At 43.9% G+C, this 15,666-nt stretch overlaps 1 protein-coding gene across 5 annotated transcripts in view; it reads left to right on the forward strand.

Annotated features, from left to right (window-relative positions):
* Window positions 1-15,666, forward strand: part of LOC137425122 (host cell factor 1) — a 148,703-nt gene that overhangs the window by 120,711 nt on the left and 12,326 nt on the right. For all 5 annotated transcript variants that reach the window (XM_068113233.2, XM_068113235.2, XM_068113236.2 and 2 more), the window contains 4 exons: window positions 7,822-8,041; window positions 8,229-8,387; window positions 13,597-13,724; window positions 13,823-13,966. In XM_068113233.2, coding sequence (XP_067969334.2) covers window positions 7,822-8,041; window positions 8,229-8,387; window positions 13,597-13,724; window positions 13,823-13,966 — 651 coding nt within the window. The remainder of the gene's footprint in view (window positions 1-7,821; window positions 8,042-8,228; window positions 8,388-13,596; window positions 13,725-13,822; window positions 13,967-15,666) is intronic.

The following is a 15,666-nucleotide window of genomic DNA, read 5'->3' on the forward strand; positions in this document are numbered from 1 at the left end:
GTCATTAAAAAAAGGCGGCAAAAAGGGTTGGCGTCAGGAAGGGCATCCGGCCGTAAAACATTGCTTCAAAAAGGGGACCGAAAAACAACAACAACCACGGTTCCCGAAAAAGGCCAACCCCCGCTTTGCGGGGAAAAATGGCCTCTAAAGGTGGTTATCATTAAGTACTTATTTAATTAATCAAATTTCCTTTCTCTTCTGACCATTAACCCAGGCACCTTTTGAGTTGGGAAGCTGATATTTGGACATGCCAATGACCAGGTGATTTGGCTGCAAAGACTATTTTTGATTTATTAATTAATCAATTAATCGATTAATTATTTAATTATTCGATTAATGACAAAAAAAAATTTTTTTTAAAGTTAGATTCTGATGAAATAGTGGTAGTTTATGTGTTCTCTGACCAAATTGATTAATAATTTAATTTTTTTATGATTATTATTTATTTATTTTGATTATTAATCATTTATTTATTTTCTTTCTCATTTGGCCAATATCTCAGGCACCTTTTGAGCTGGGAAGCTAATATTTGGACATGAGTGACCAAGTGATGTGGCTATCAAGGATATTTTTGATTAATCATTTCATCTATTAATTATTTATTGATTAATCGATTAATTATTTAATTTCTTATAATGACTTATTTAATTAAATTTCTAAAAGATACATCTTCGGATGAAGCACTAGTGGTTTCGTTATGCGATTAGCCAATTGATTATGAAAATATTTTGTGATAATCTTTTATTGATTTTAATTATACAATTAATCAATCAATTAGTGTGCACCTCCCTCCCAATGCAGCCTCAATGAGCTGCACTGCGGTATTGCCGGGCGCCGGAGGCGCCCCGGCAATGCCGTGCTGCAGCATATTTAATTATTTGGCATGGGGCGGTGTACTTTGAATGTATGTGTACTTGTTTGTTTGTTTTCTTGGTTGTTTTCTTGTTTGTTTGTCCGGGCGATATCTCAGCCATCCTTTGAGCTAGGAAGCTGAAATTTCGGCACAATAGTGAGCAAGTCCTTTGTCAAAAACGGTATTTTTTGTTTTTTTATTAATAATTGAATTTTTTAATGATTATTATTTAGTTATTTTCATTATTAATCATTTATTTATTTTCTTTCTCATTTGGCCAATATCTCAGGCACCTTTTGAGCTGGGAAGCTAATATTTGGACATGACAGTGACCAAGTGATGTGGCTATCAAGGATATTTTTGATTTATTGATTAATCATTTAATCGATTAATTATTTATTGATTAATTGATTAATTATTGATTAATCAATTAATTATTTAATTTTTTATTAATGACTTATTTAATTAAATTCCTAAAAGATACATCTTCGGATGAAGCACTCGTGGTTTAGTTATGCTATTAGCCAATTGATTAAGAAAATATTTTGTGATAATCTTTTATTGATTTTAATTATACAATTAATCAATCAATTAGCGTACACCTCTCCCTTCCAATGCAGCCTCTATGAGGTGCACTGCGGTATTGCCGGGCGCCGGAGGCGCCTTGGCAATGCCGCGCTGTAGGTTATTTAATTATTTGGCATAGGGGCGGTGTACTTTGAATGTATCTGTACTTGTTTTTTTGTTTTGTTTTATTTGGTAAAATACAGTATATTTTTCCATTCGTATTGTTCTGTCCACATGATATTGGAGTAGCTATCTATTTTACATATATAGCAGCAACACAATGTGGTTCGGCGCATCGGGTGGGTTTTCATCTTTGTGCCTGTGGACACGGCTCGACACGCAGTGAGATGCAGTGGTTCGTCGAGGCGTGTTGTGTTTTCGCCCTTGGGCTTGTGGGCTCGGCTCGATTTTCCTTTGTAGGTCGGCGAAGGGAGGAGAGTTGGTTGGTGTTGGGATGTCGGAGGAGTTCAATGTGAACATCAGTTTGATGCAACGAAGCGCTCCCAGCCCACTCCTGTTTATCATGGCGATGGAGCTGGTAAGCAGGAAGGTAAATATGAAAGATATTCTGGGGAGGATATTGTATGCGGACGATCTGGCTGTTGTGGTGGAGAGTGGTCGGGAGACGCAGGAAGTACTGGGGAGTGGAAGGAGGCATTTGAGATACATGGGCTGAAAATGACCATGGAGAAGACTGAATTGATGTGGGTTGGGCAGCAAAGAAAATAAATGAATATCAGGTTAGAGGGGCAGGAGATCAAACAGGGAAATCGGTCTGAGTATCTGGGTGGCACAGTGACAGGGGATGGTAAATCAGATGTAGACATGCAGAAGAGGATTCAGGTGGGTGCAAATGCTTGGAGGAGGGTGAAGGGTGTAATGGCAGACAGAAAGATTTTGAAAAGATTGAAAGGGAAGGTTCTGATGTATTGTGTAACGCTGGCTTACCTTTATGGTCTGGAGACGGTGGCACTGACAGAGAGACAACAGAGGCTGCAGGTTTACGAGAACAACTGGGTCAGGAGGATTGTCGGAGTGAAGAGGGTGGATATAAGGAGGATGGATGAACTGAGAGGAGATTGGTGAGCAGATGAGTTCGGGTTCGGTTGCGGGTTCGGTTGCGAGAGGACGCTGGCGTTGCATATTCGCCGCTTCTCCGACTGGATGGATGTACAGGGTCTGCTTCTACTTTTCTGACCTGACATCTCACACCTGTCCTGCCTTTTCACACCCGCACGTGCCGCGTGTTCTCCGGCTGGATAACGGAATCTGCTTTTGATGGTACGGAATACGGAATCGAAAGGCCCGCTCCCGTTGTTTGTGGCCGTGGCCTTGTTTGCCGGTGGCCTTGTGGTCTTGGTGGCCTTGTGGCCTTGTTTGCCGCTGTGGTCTTGATTAGCGGCTGCAGTCGTTTGCCGCTGCGTTTGCCGCTTTGCCTCCTCGACCTTGGCCTCGTACTCGTCCCTTCGCTCCTGCCTGGCATGGCTCTGAAGTACTCCGCCGCAAGGCTTCTTCTGCTCAATACCCGCTCCACCCCATCATGCATCTCTGCCATCAAATCAAATGGACTCCTCCGACGACCCAGGTACATTCACCGTGGCTCCGGTCGCAAGTTTGTTTATTTGCAATCAGGTCACTCCATCCCCGTCCTCTGGTCGGCTCAGCGCACTCTCACTCTTCGTCCCAGCGCACCTGGTCACAGCAACCCACACGATCGCACCTCTTGCCTACGAACCCTGGCTAAATCACCTGAATTCATCCCTGCTGTTCAAAACAACATCAAGCTCACCCTGTTCAACACCCGGTCCCTCAACAATAAATGCCTCATCCTGAACGAATACATCCTGGATAACAAACTGGACTTTCTCTGTCTCACCGAAACCTGGCAACAACCTCTGGACTACTACACACTCAACCTCACCACACCCAATGGATATTCCTACGTCAATAAACCACGCTCGGAGGGCCGAGGTGGTGGAATTGCCGTTATCCACCGTCAAGACATCAAGACCAACCTCATCTCCATCTCATCTGCTCCATCATTTGAACACCTGGCTTTAAAACTCTCTGGTCACACGCAGTCAGTCATGGCTGTCGTCTACCGCCCTCCCAAACCACACCCATCATTCCTGTCTGACTTCTCCTACTTTCTGACCCAGCTATGTTCCCTCTCCCCCTCAATCCTCCTCCTTGGTGATTTCAATATCCACATGGACTCCACTGACTCCACAATAACCACTGACTTCACTGATTTACTCACCTGCTTTAACCTCACTCAACATGTCGACTTTCCTACCCATATCCGTGGTCACATTTTGGACCTTGTCTGCTCCACTGGATTAAATTTGCACCATCTCTATGGCTCCGACCTCACCCTCTCTGACCACTTAGCCATCACTCTGACCATCAACATCCCCGCCCCAACACCAAGGCATTATCGCACAATCAACTTCCGTAAGCTAAACGCTCTTTCACCTACCTCATTCTCATCCACCCTCTCTGAAAAAATGTCCACTTCTCCCTTCATTGACCTCCACACCCCTTCCGACCTCACTGACTACTACAACCACACTCTCTCCTCCTGCCTTGACCAGCTTGCGCCTGTAAAAACCAAAACAGTTTCTTTCACCCATTCTGCTCCCTGGTTTACCCCTGAACTCCACCTGATGAAAACTCGTGCTCGCCAACTTGAAAGACTCCGCAATAAAACGGGTCTCACAGTTCACTCCCAAGCCTACAAGGACCACATACAACACTACAAAGATTCCCTCTCCCGCGCCCGCTCTGCCTACTACTCTCAAATTATCCACTCTGGCTCCGGAAACCCAAAAGCACTCTTCTCGACAATAAACAAACTCCTCCGCCCCCTGAACACCACCACCCAGTCATTCACAGTAGACAACTGCATCTCCTTCCTCTCTTTCTTCCAACGCAAAATTGACAACATCTACAACAGCTTGACCACCGCCGCACCCGCTCCCCCTCCAACCACCTGCCCCCCCTTGTCCTGCCATCCCCTGTCTCGGTTCTCCCCAATCTCTCCTACTGACCTCTCTGAACTCCTCATAGGAATGAAAACTGCCACCTGCACTCTTGACCCCATCCCCTCCAGCTTTGTCAAAGCCTCCCTCCCTGCTCTCTCTCCACTTATCATTGCAACAATAAACTCCTCCCTGTCTACAGGCATCGTCCCACCTTCCCTCAAAATTGCTGCTGTTACCCCCATTCTAAAAAAACCTGGTCTAAACCCTGACACCCTAAACAACTTCAGACCCATCTCCAACCTACCCTTTCTGTCAAAAGTTTTGGAACGCGCTGTAGCCACTCAACTCAAACATCATCTCTCTGCCAATAACTTGTATGAAACATTCCAATCCGGATTCCGCTCCAACCACAGTACTGAAACTGCTCTCCTCAAAATCACCAACGACCTTCTCCTCTCCTCTGACGCTGGCAACCTCAACATTCTCGTCCTCCTCGACCTCAGCGCTGCCTTTGACACCATCGATCACACTATCCTCCTCACCCGACTTGAATCCACCTTTAACGTCACCGGCACTGCCCTCTCTTGGATTAAATCATACCTCTCTGACAGATGCCAGTTCATCTCCATCAATAACTGCAAATCCCCCACTGCTCCCCTCCCCCAAGGTGTCCCCCAAGGTTCAGTTCTTGGCCCCCTCCTCTTCATCCTTTACCTGTCCCCGCTCGGTCACTTAATCCGCCGTCATGGTCTCCAATTCCACTGCTTCGCCGATGACATCCAGCTTTTCATCTCCACCAAGTCCGTCTCCACCGACACCCACTCTATCCTGACAAACTGCATCACTGAAATAAAATCCTGGCTTCAAATCAACTTCCTCAAGCTTAACTGTGATAAATCTGAAATAATCATCATTGGCCCAAAAACGCTCACAAAATCCACCCATAACTTTGCCCTCAACATCGACGGTATCCCAGTATCCACCTCCCCTCACATCCGGAATCTTGGCGTCATCTTTGACCAAACCCTTTCCTTCGACAAATACACTAAACAGATCACAAAGTCAGCCTTCTTTCACCTGAAAAACATTGCCCGTCTCCGCTCATCCCTCTCCTCCACAGCTGCAGAAACCCTCATCCACGCCTTCATCACCTCCCGTCTGGACTACTGCAATAGCCTCCTCTATGGTTCACCCTCAAAAATCACCAATAAACTCCAATACATTCAGAACTCCGCTGCCCGTCTACTCACTCATTCCCGGACCCGTGACCACATCACCCCCGTCCTTTACAAGCTTCACTGGCTCCCCATCCCCCAGAGAATCCAGTACAAAATCCTCCTCCTGACATACAAAGCCCTCCATAACCTGGCCCCATCCTACCTGGCTGACCTCCTCTCCAGACACACTCCCACCCGCAACCTCCGCTCTGCTGGTACCAACCTCCTGACCCCCTCCATCCGGACCAAATTCAGATCCTGGGGGGACAGGGCCTTCTCCATCGCTGCTCCCACCCTCTGGAACTCACTACCTCACACCATCAGAGACTCCTCCTCACTCACCACATTCAAAACATCACTAAAGACCCACCTGTTCAACGCTGCATTCAACATTCAACCCACAGCATTTAACCCCTGACTATCTCTTCTCCTTCTCCCTCCTTTTGCTTTAAATATTTCCCTATTGATTCTTGTCTTGTCTTTTTGATTCTTGTCTTATATATATGCCGTATATCGCTGCTGTTTGTTTTCTTGATTCTTGTCTTTTTGCAATTGTTGTTTTCATGTATTGTTATGCATTATGTTTTCCACTCTGTCAAAGCGCCTTTGGGCTTCTGGAAAAGCGCTATACAAAATAAATGAATTATTATTATTATTATATGAGCTGGACGGGGAGATAGGTGAAATGCCGGCTGAGATGGGCTGGACACTTGGTGCGAATGGGGGAAGAGAGAATGGCAAAGCGAGTGGATAGGTTGACGGAACAAGGTAGGAGGAAAAGAGGAAGACCGTGGTTGAGATGGGAGGATTGTGTGAGGCGGGATACAGTCGTGGCCAAAAATATTGGCACCCTTGCACTTTTTTCAAATAACGCACAATTTTCTCTAAAAATAAGTTGAAATTTCCAAAAGTATTTGGTCTCCACAATTCTTTATTTCACTGTTAATATTACAGAACCTTTGTTTTTGATTCAGAACTTAATATATCCTTTTAAATCAGAAAATTAAAAGAAATGGCATTGACAAAATTATTGAAACCCTTGATTTAATATTTGACTTTTGCCTTTATTTTTAACCAGAATCTGCAATAGCTTTGCTCGAACATGAAGCTGTGATTTCAGTTCTGTGAACCAGTATGTGTGAGATCTTCAAGTACAAAGGGAGACGTTAAGAACGTTTGATAGTTATCCGGAAGTTCACTGCACCCATCGGGGTTCACATCACAATGTAAAAGAAAAATAAATCGATGAAAATAAGTAAACAGAAACCTTTTTACTTTTCAATCGAAATGTCAACCGACAGTATTTGGAAGCATAAAAGCAGAAATCAGCCAATTGGCACAAGGTTGCGTTAACATGTCTAAGATGCTACATGGAAACTTGTCATGAAAACAAGAAGGCAGCGAAGCAAATCTTGATAACGCCTTATTTTAATTTGGACAAAACGACCAGTGAACAATCCCAAAAAGAACAACAGTGTTGATGATGATGTTAGAGGTGTTGGAGCAGGTGGATCCTGCTCCATCCTCCTCCTCCTCCTCCTCCTCCTCCTCCTCCTCCCCCTCCCCCGCCTCGTACTCCCCCCTCTCCTCCTCCTTGCATTAGGCCACTCCCCCACCATTTTCCCTCCCACTCCACCTCCACAAGGTCCATCCATGACCATTGTCAGTGTGTACTGTACATTACTTTACATGTTACTTTTTTGTTACTTGTATTATACTTTTACTTATTTTTTTTTGTATTTTAATTTATGATTAAGATTATTGAATGTAAATGTACAACATATGTTTTTTTAGGCTTATTAAAGGTGTTTTTAGTGCAAAAAACGTTTGATTTGGGACACATTAAATGTTTTTTAAATTAATTTCAATGGGAAAAATTGTTTCCAACAATATAGTTTCCAACAACTACAACGTCGCACTTTTTCGGGACACATTGACAACGTTGTTGGAGAACTTAACTGTATTCAAGTTTGAGGTTTGAAGGTTTTTGTCATCGATAAAACACTTAATGATATGTGAGTAATTTTCTTACACTCGTAAAGCCCCCTCTCATTCACCATTCTGTTATATATATATATATACATATATTCACCATTCTGTGATGGTGATCAATTCATTCATGTTTTAACAGCGTGTCACTTTCTTCCGTTTTTTAATCATTCCTCCACCCTTTTTTTTATTTCTTTGCATGCATGAATAGGACCCAAAGCCCAATCAACAGCCGAAGACACCACCAGTCGAGGATCCAAACAGCAGCAGCAGAGACGAGAATAATAAACCAACTCCCAGTAAAGGATCTGCCCTAGATTCAAAACCATCCCTGGAGCATGGCAATGTGAAACAATCCAAGTCACCCAGTGAGGTTATCGTCAAAAAGGAGTCACAGAAAGATGCAAAGGCTGGCATAGTTTCTGCAGCTGGTAAGAATCAGACCTGTGCGTTCACACGGTTGTTTGTTGCTTCTTTTCAGACTTCTTTGATTGCTTTCCTCGCTACAAAGCAACCACCTTTCTATTAATTCCATAGTAGGTTATACATCTATTGGTCTTTATTGTTTTGTTTTGTTTTTTAACGCCCCTTTCCTACATCACTTTGACCTGGTGAAAGTTGAAGTCGGTGCAGCTATAATGGGGAAGGAAGATCTGAGTGCAGAAAGTAGTCTCCAACCATCGCAGCAGCTTGAAAGGCCAGCAAAGAAAGAAGCAGAAGAAAAGCCAACTGTGGTATCGGCTGAGGCCAAGGAACACCCTCCAGCTCCAGAAATCGGTGAGGCTACTCTGCACTCGAGCATCGTGAGTGAAGATGGATGCACTTAGAATTATTTTGCTTTTTAGTTATTATCTCCGCCACCAAAGGTGGATGGAAGTTATGTTTTCACCCCTGTCTGTCTGTCAGTTTGTGAACAAAATAGCTCAAAACGTTGTGGGCAGATTTGGACGAAATTTGGCAGAAATGTAGCGTATGTGACACTGACGAAATGATTAGATTTTGGTGAAGATCCGGATTCGGATACTAGAATTTTTAAAGTGATTCTTCACCATTGGGAGATAGAGCCAAAAACGATACATAGCAGGATATCTCAAAAAGTTGTAGATGGATTTGGACGAAACTTGGTGGACCTGTTGGGTCTCTGACGAGGAAGAATCGATTCAATGTTTGTGAAGATCCGGATCCGGATCCAGCTTGTAGAATCTTTAAAGTGATTCTTCACCATTGAGTGACATGGCCAACCAGGTGGAGGTATGCTCTCTACTGAGTGCTGTTCTCATATTATTCATTATTTTTGTTTTCATCAAGAGTTTTCTCAGCCAGTGCTGCAATTTCTCATGCAAATTTTCACACGAGGACAGACTTCTACTCGTTGGTGTATTTCCGCCCTTCTTCCCACCACCCCCTCCTCCCCTCACTCTTGTCTGCATCATAACTGTTTGATATTGCAATCCAACGTATGCTGTTGATTCTCAATATTCGTTTTCAATATGCATTGTTTGGGGGATTGTCATATTACAATGCCAGTAATCTGCCATCTTATACCAGAGCCGTACTTGAAACAGCATGGTTTCCTAAAGCTGTACAATTTTGCTTCCATTATATCTTTACTTGTAAAGATAATTGAGTCATATCCTAGGGATGCTCAGTGTGGTTACTGTCAAATTCGCAGCATATGCACAAGGCTTGGGCATTTCTCAAAATTTGAGAATCGATTCCAAATCTTCACCAAAATCTAATCAATTGGTCTGCGTCACGCACAAAACCCGCTGAACTAGTTTAGTCTAAATCCGTCTTTTTCCGCGCAGAGAAAAAGCTGATTCCGTCGTCTGTCTATATCCCACTCTGAAACACGGAAATGCTCCTGGGAGAAAAAAAAGGAAGGAAAAGTTGCTTCAAATTAATCCAAACCTCCAGCAAAATTGTATTTTTTTTTCAAGTAGATTAAAAAATAATAATGGAACCAGGTTTACCCGGGCAGTGTATAAGACATCAAAAACCGCTCTTCAGTCGCTCCTGACTTTTTTATTTGCTGTTAAGAAATATACCGCGATTTCTTTGCTGTTATTACATATTATGATTTTGGAACTTCACTATACAATAGTGAAGTGAAGGAACTTACAATACTCTATATATAGATATAATATAATAGGCTGATGCTGTCTGTCGGATCCCGAGAGGAGAGGTCCGACACACATCCCCGCAGTTTGTGATTACATGTCTGCTCATTTTATGAACAACTTGAACAAACTAGACGCAGAAAAACGGAATTGGCTTTGTCTGTTTTAAAAAGCAGAAGCTTTTGATATAATTTGCTGAACCAACAAACGGATCCTCAATGGACGAAGTGAGATATGGTATAGTATAAATTGACTCCGGAGACTTGGCGGGTAATCCAGGCGGGTTCCAGGCGGGTAATCGGCTCTGTATAATTTAAGGTTTGATTTCTGGTTCCGATGGAGGGAATAGATTCAAACCAGGTAATCAATTCTTTCGCCCAAGCCTAATTCAATGGTCATATGCATTGTGAAGAAGCAATCTTGTCAACCTCTTCCTGCTTGGAAAGCAGTTCTGGGAGTAAGCAAACATTGAATTTCAACTATTCTCAAAGTTCCAACGGTGATAGGTCTCACAAACAAGTTGCTGTCAGCTTTCAGAGAAACCTCTATGGGATTGTGATAACTGACGTCACTTTTCTGAACAAAAGTTGCTTCTGATAGAGAGTGATGAATGTCTTCGTATTTTTATTTGGTCTTTGTAAGGTCTGTAACCACGTCGATGAAGATGCATCTTGACCAGGTGTCTTGTGATACAAGTTGATCTGCCTCCGAGGAAGGGTCAAAGGGATTATCCATATTTTGAAAGGTGTCCATAACATTTCTGACATAATTTTCAACATGTACTCTTCATGGCTTGTCCAGTTGAGGCCAGCTATCTCTTGCCACTCTACTAATAGCAGCTCAGTCATGGTGCGACAAGGTCCACCTTTGTGTACAGCACCATTGTTGAGTGAATCCTGTCAAAGGACCTTTCATCTTTGTGTCATGATCATAAAATTAAACTGCCCCTTGATGAAATGTGTGTGTTTGTGGTTGTATGCTCGCGCGTGAGACAAGGAAGGAGTCAGACAGCGTAATGGGGGGGGGGGGGCGGGCGGCAGGGAGGGGGTGAGAGGATAGGAAGGGGAAGGGAAGATGCTCCCGCCTTCTGCGGGGAGCGATTTGAGGGGCGGGGGTTCTTGACAATAAAATCATGCTGTCAGAAAGTATTTGGAAAGCTACATGTATTTATCTTCCATACATTTCCATCTGAACTTGTTTTTTTTTATTTATTTACTGTGTGATTGATTTGGGGACATTAATTGGGTGCATTAATTTGGGGCACAGTGGTAATCCCTTTAGCTGGCATGTAATCTAAAGACCTAATGGGAATACATTAAAACGAGATGGTGTTCATAGAATACTTACCCCATTCAGTCGACTTGGTGCGAGCCAATTCTTCTGTTTTATAAGGGTTTTTTAATTTGATCCAATATGGTTGCCAGACCATGTGGCCGATGATATCATAAATTTACATTCTCCAATATAATTGTTGCGTAGATCACGCTCAATAAATTTCAAACTGATTGGATTAAGCGTTGTATTTGTCGAATTCTGACGTCATAATTAAGGCACCAATGTCAATGATTCCTCATGATGAGTTCTTCACAATGAGCCGTGTTTAAATTTCCATTGAGCGGTTTCGGAGATATAGAGGTCCAACGTTTTTCGGTTTTTCCAAGTTGGCGTCCATCCCATGTGACCTATGACATCATATTATCACTAAAATGTTCTACACGAGTGGACACATACTATGGTGAAATTTTGTGTCAATCGGACCAACGGTTGCCGATAAAAATTTTTTATTTTAATGCAGATACGTGTGTACAAAACCGATAGCTTAACCCAACTTTTCACTTTACAAACGCAGGGTAAAGACAGACTCTTTATTTGGCTATTTTGTGGATGAGTCGCACGGCACCAGATGACTCTGCCATCGGCCACTTACGTGATGGGTACGATAAACTTGTTATCCCTCTGTTGGTGTTAGATGGGGCTTTGGGCATGAGTAGTGACATGCAAAAGGGGTTTGTGATATACTCCACCACACTAACGGTGGGTTAAGGAGATGGTTGTGCGCAAAGTAGTTTTATAACAGTTAGACATCTTGAACGTAGGTTAGAATTGATGTTTCATTTTTGTAACTGGAATTTGATGGGATGACAAGATTAGGGGACATTTAATTGTACGACTTTTGCTGGCAAGAATGTAACCTTAAAAACTAAGATTTGGGGTACGGATGATTTTCCCTTTAATTTATTTTCCACTTTAATTTATAAGATTTGGGGGGGGGGGGGGGGTTCAGAGGCGATTTAACACATTTTTCGGGGCAAATTGCCTCATGTATTTTGTGTGCTAATGGGGAAGGACAAAATTTAGTCTCGTCTACATAATATTGTTACGGACCGCGGATAAGGTGTTGATTTGCCGAGCGGATGGCGGCCGCGGCCGAACTATTAACAATGACTAAGACCCGATTCCTTAAACGTGGGCCAAATCGTGCCACAGATATTCAATGGGGAAAAGACAAAGGCGACACGGATGTGAAGAAGAGGAAGACAGAAGTAGGAAATACGAATATAGTTTATTTGCTATTTACAACCAAAAGAAACCAAGGAGGAGGAAGGATAATAAAATAATGTAGAAAGAGGGACGGACCAGAAGGACACAGTGAAACTCTAGCTTAACTAAACAGGCTTAACTTATTACCCAGGACAGAACACACAAAACAAACTCACGTACACAAAAGGATGGAAGGACAGGAATCGTTTGGAGGGATGAGCAGGTGGGATCACAGGGCACAGCGAGCAGGTCCACTCCGGGTGGGAAGCGAGGAGCCGGCAGCTCCTTGTATTCGGCTTTACACCGCACACCGGCGGGGTCACTCGCTGCCCTGTCAGGGCTTCACGCGGCTGGTTGAAACGGGGCTGGTTGAAGCGGCTCTTTGTCAAAGGCTTTTCGTATCTCACGCAACAACCACCCAAAGGCTTTCCGTATCTCTCACGCAACTCCGGTGCAACTCTCAACTCTCTCCCGGTGAACTGCCAACTCTCTTACGCACCTGGACTCATCTGCCGTATCTCTGGTGTATATCTTTTTACTTGGCACTCTCAACTCTGCCGTATCTCTCATACCTTCAGCGCGGGTGTGACACGCCCTCGTCGGTTTCGGTACCGCCCTCCCCCCGTGCTCTGTTTCGTGACCTTGTATGGCAATCCCACGGGCTTGTCTCCTTATTTGGGCATGGCACCGACGGCACGCCCCTCGTGGCGAGCCACGGGCTTGTTTCCTTATTTGGGCATGGGGCTGAACAGCCCCGCCATTCGTGGCGCGCCCTGGGCTTGCCTTTCCCTGGCGACCCCGCCCCTCCTGTTCAAACAGAGCACGGAGCACATATTCACTATAGCAGCGAAATGAGAGGGCGCGCACCCCACGCTTGTGAACTGCTTTACCCAGAGATGGAGACTTTGGCTGGGAAATGGAATTATTGAATTGAGCTATTCTTAATTGATTCGGTGTAATGGAGTATTAATTAATGGAAGACAAAGCCTTAGCCTAATACACAGAATAAGGAAATAAACTACCAACAAGGAGGAAATCTATGATTGGCTAACGTGATTGTTGATGACCTAATTACGGGACGCCCTTTTGACCTTTATACACAACTGGAGGAAGGAGGGCGATATTTTACAATGTACTATACAATAGAAAAAACACCATTCTCATATCCACAACAATATGTAGGTTTTCCCTTAAAATTTATTAATTTCTCCATTTTACTTTCTAGCCACCACTGGCATTCCAAGTTACCTCTTCGAATGCAGGTGGTTTTCAAAATAACACCAGCCTCATCCTTTAAATTATTTTTATATCTATTATCTTTGCAGTCTCTGCCCCTTCCTGTTCTGTTCTCCCATCTCAACACACACGAATCGAAACTGCTGACCTTCCCAAAACAGAACCTCCAAGCACCATGGCCCAAGTTGCAAATGGATTGTCCATGTCTAGAGCTGTGGTAGGTTTGAGTGCAATCATTTAGAATGCAGAGTTCAATGTAACTAAATGTTAACAAACTGACATGCTTGTGAACTTTCTCTACCCAAACTCTCAAAGAAACAAGAGCCCCAGGAAATGCTTGCGAAAGCACCAGCCCCGAAGAAGGACTCAGGACAGTGGTACGATGTGGGAATCCTCAAAAGCACAACTACTGTGGTCACACAGTATCGTCTCCATGCCGAGGGCAGCCCTGGTGGTGATGTAAGTTTTGTAATGCTGGGAAATAGGAAGTGTGCAATACTGCAGTTTGAGTACCATGTACATAGAAAAGGGATAGGATTTGGTTAAACACTTAGTTAAAGTGATCTTTGTAACAATTACCACTGGACAATTTGTCCTGCATAACTCTTTTGCAGTTACTTGCATTTACAATAATGGGGTGCCAATTTGATTTATACAGTTGCATGAAGAAGTATTTTATTTGCCAGATGTGGGGTGCCCCTTTATATGAGCTTTTCTAGAGCATTACTTGGTTCCTCCTAAGAACACAAGGATAGTCCAGCATGCACATGAGATTTTTTGAATGTCCCTTATTTTCTATTGTTTGGCATTTTCTACAAGCTATGGAATGTCGTTTCTTTTCTATACTGTGCCACTTGGCACATACCATATAAAGAGACATTTTCTGTGCCCCTGGCATTTTAACCAAGAATGTTCCTTCTTTTCTATAGTTTGACACATGGCACATACCATATAAAGGGTCCGTTTCTATGCCCCTGGAATTTTTCCTGAGATACATTTTAAATACGAACAAAATGCAGTTGTTCATCGTACAAGACTTTATTCAAGACGATGTAAAAGACTTGAAAAAGTAAGGGGGAAAAAAATTCAACCCAGGTGACCCACAATCCCCAGCTTAGGAGTCTGATGCTTTATGCATTAGGCCATTGGGCCAGCACGTTCAATTTTTTTGTAATAAGAGGTATAAAGTGTGTATATATGCATATTGCATGGCCAAAAGTATGTGGACACCCGAACATCACACCCTGTATGTGCTCGTCGAACAACACACCCGTATGTGCCCCCCCCCCCCCCCCCTCCTTTGCTGCTATCACAGCCTCCACTTCTGGAAAGGCTTTCCACTAGATGTGGGAACATTGCTGCGGGGATTTGCTTCCATTCAGCCACAAGAACATTCGTGAGGTTGAGCACTGATGTTCGGCGATTAGGCCTGACTCGCAGTCGGCATTCCAATTCATCCCAAAGGTGTACAATGGGGTTGAGGTCAGGGCTTTGTGCAGGCCACTTCCACACCGATCACGACAAACCATTTCTGTCTGGACCTCGCTTTGTGCACCGGGGCATTGTCATGCTGAAACAGGAAAGGCCCTTCCCCAAACTGTTGCCACAAGGTTGGAAGCACACAATCATCTAGAATGTCATTGCATGCTGTAGCGTTAAGATTTCCCTTCACTGGAACTAAGGGGCCTCGCCAGAACCATAAAAAACAGACCCAGACCATTATTCCACCTCCACCAAACATTACAGTTGGCACTATGCATTTGGGCAGGTAGCGTTCTCCTGGCATCCGCCAAATCAAGATTCGTCCATCGGACTGCCGGATGGTGAAGCGTGATACATCACTCCAGAGAACGCATTTCCACTGCTCTAGAGTCCAATGGTGGCGAGCTTTACACCACTCATTCATTGGAATCTCCGGCGATGAAGCTGATTGTGAGGGCCTTTTCACGTACTCACCGCAGGCAGGTAGGTGGTCTTTCTTTCTTCTACCGACTCCTATCCGGCCTAGCTCCCCCAGCTCTCTCTGGGCTCTGTCCCCCAAATATTCCTGCAGGTCGCACAAGATCTGCCTGCAACCCTCTTATGGTTAAACTGCCAAAATCAAAACTCTCTGCTCACCTTCACTCCTTCATTCCTCTTTTCTCCCGCCTCTGGAACAA

The sequence above is a fragment of the Myxine glutinosa genome, chromosome 4, assembly GCF_964187855.1.
Source record: "Myxine glutinosa chromosome 4, kmMyxGlut1.1, whole genome shotgun sequence".
Lineage (NCBI taxonomy): Eukaryota > Metazoa > Chordata > Myxini > Myxiniformes > Myxinidae > Myxine > Myxine glutinosa.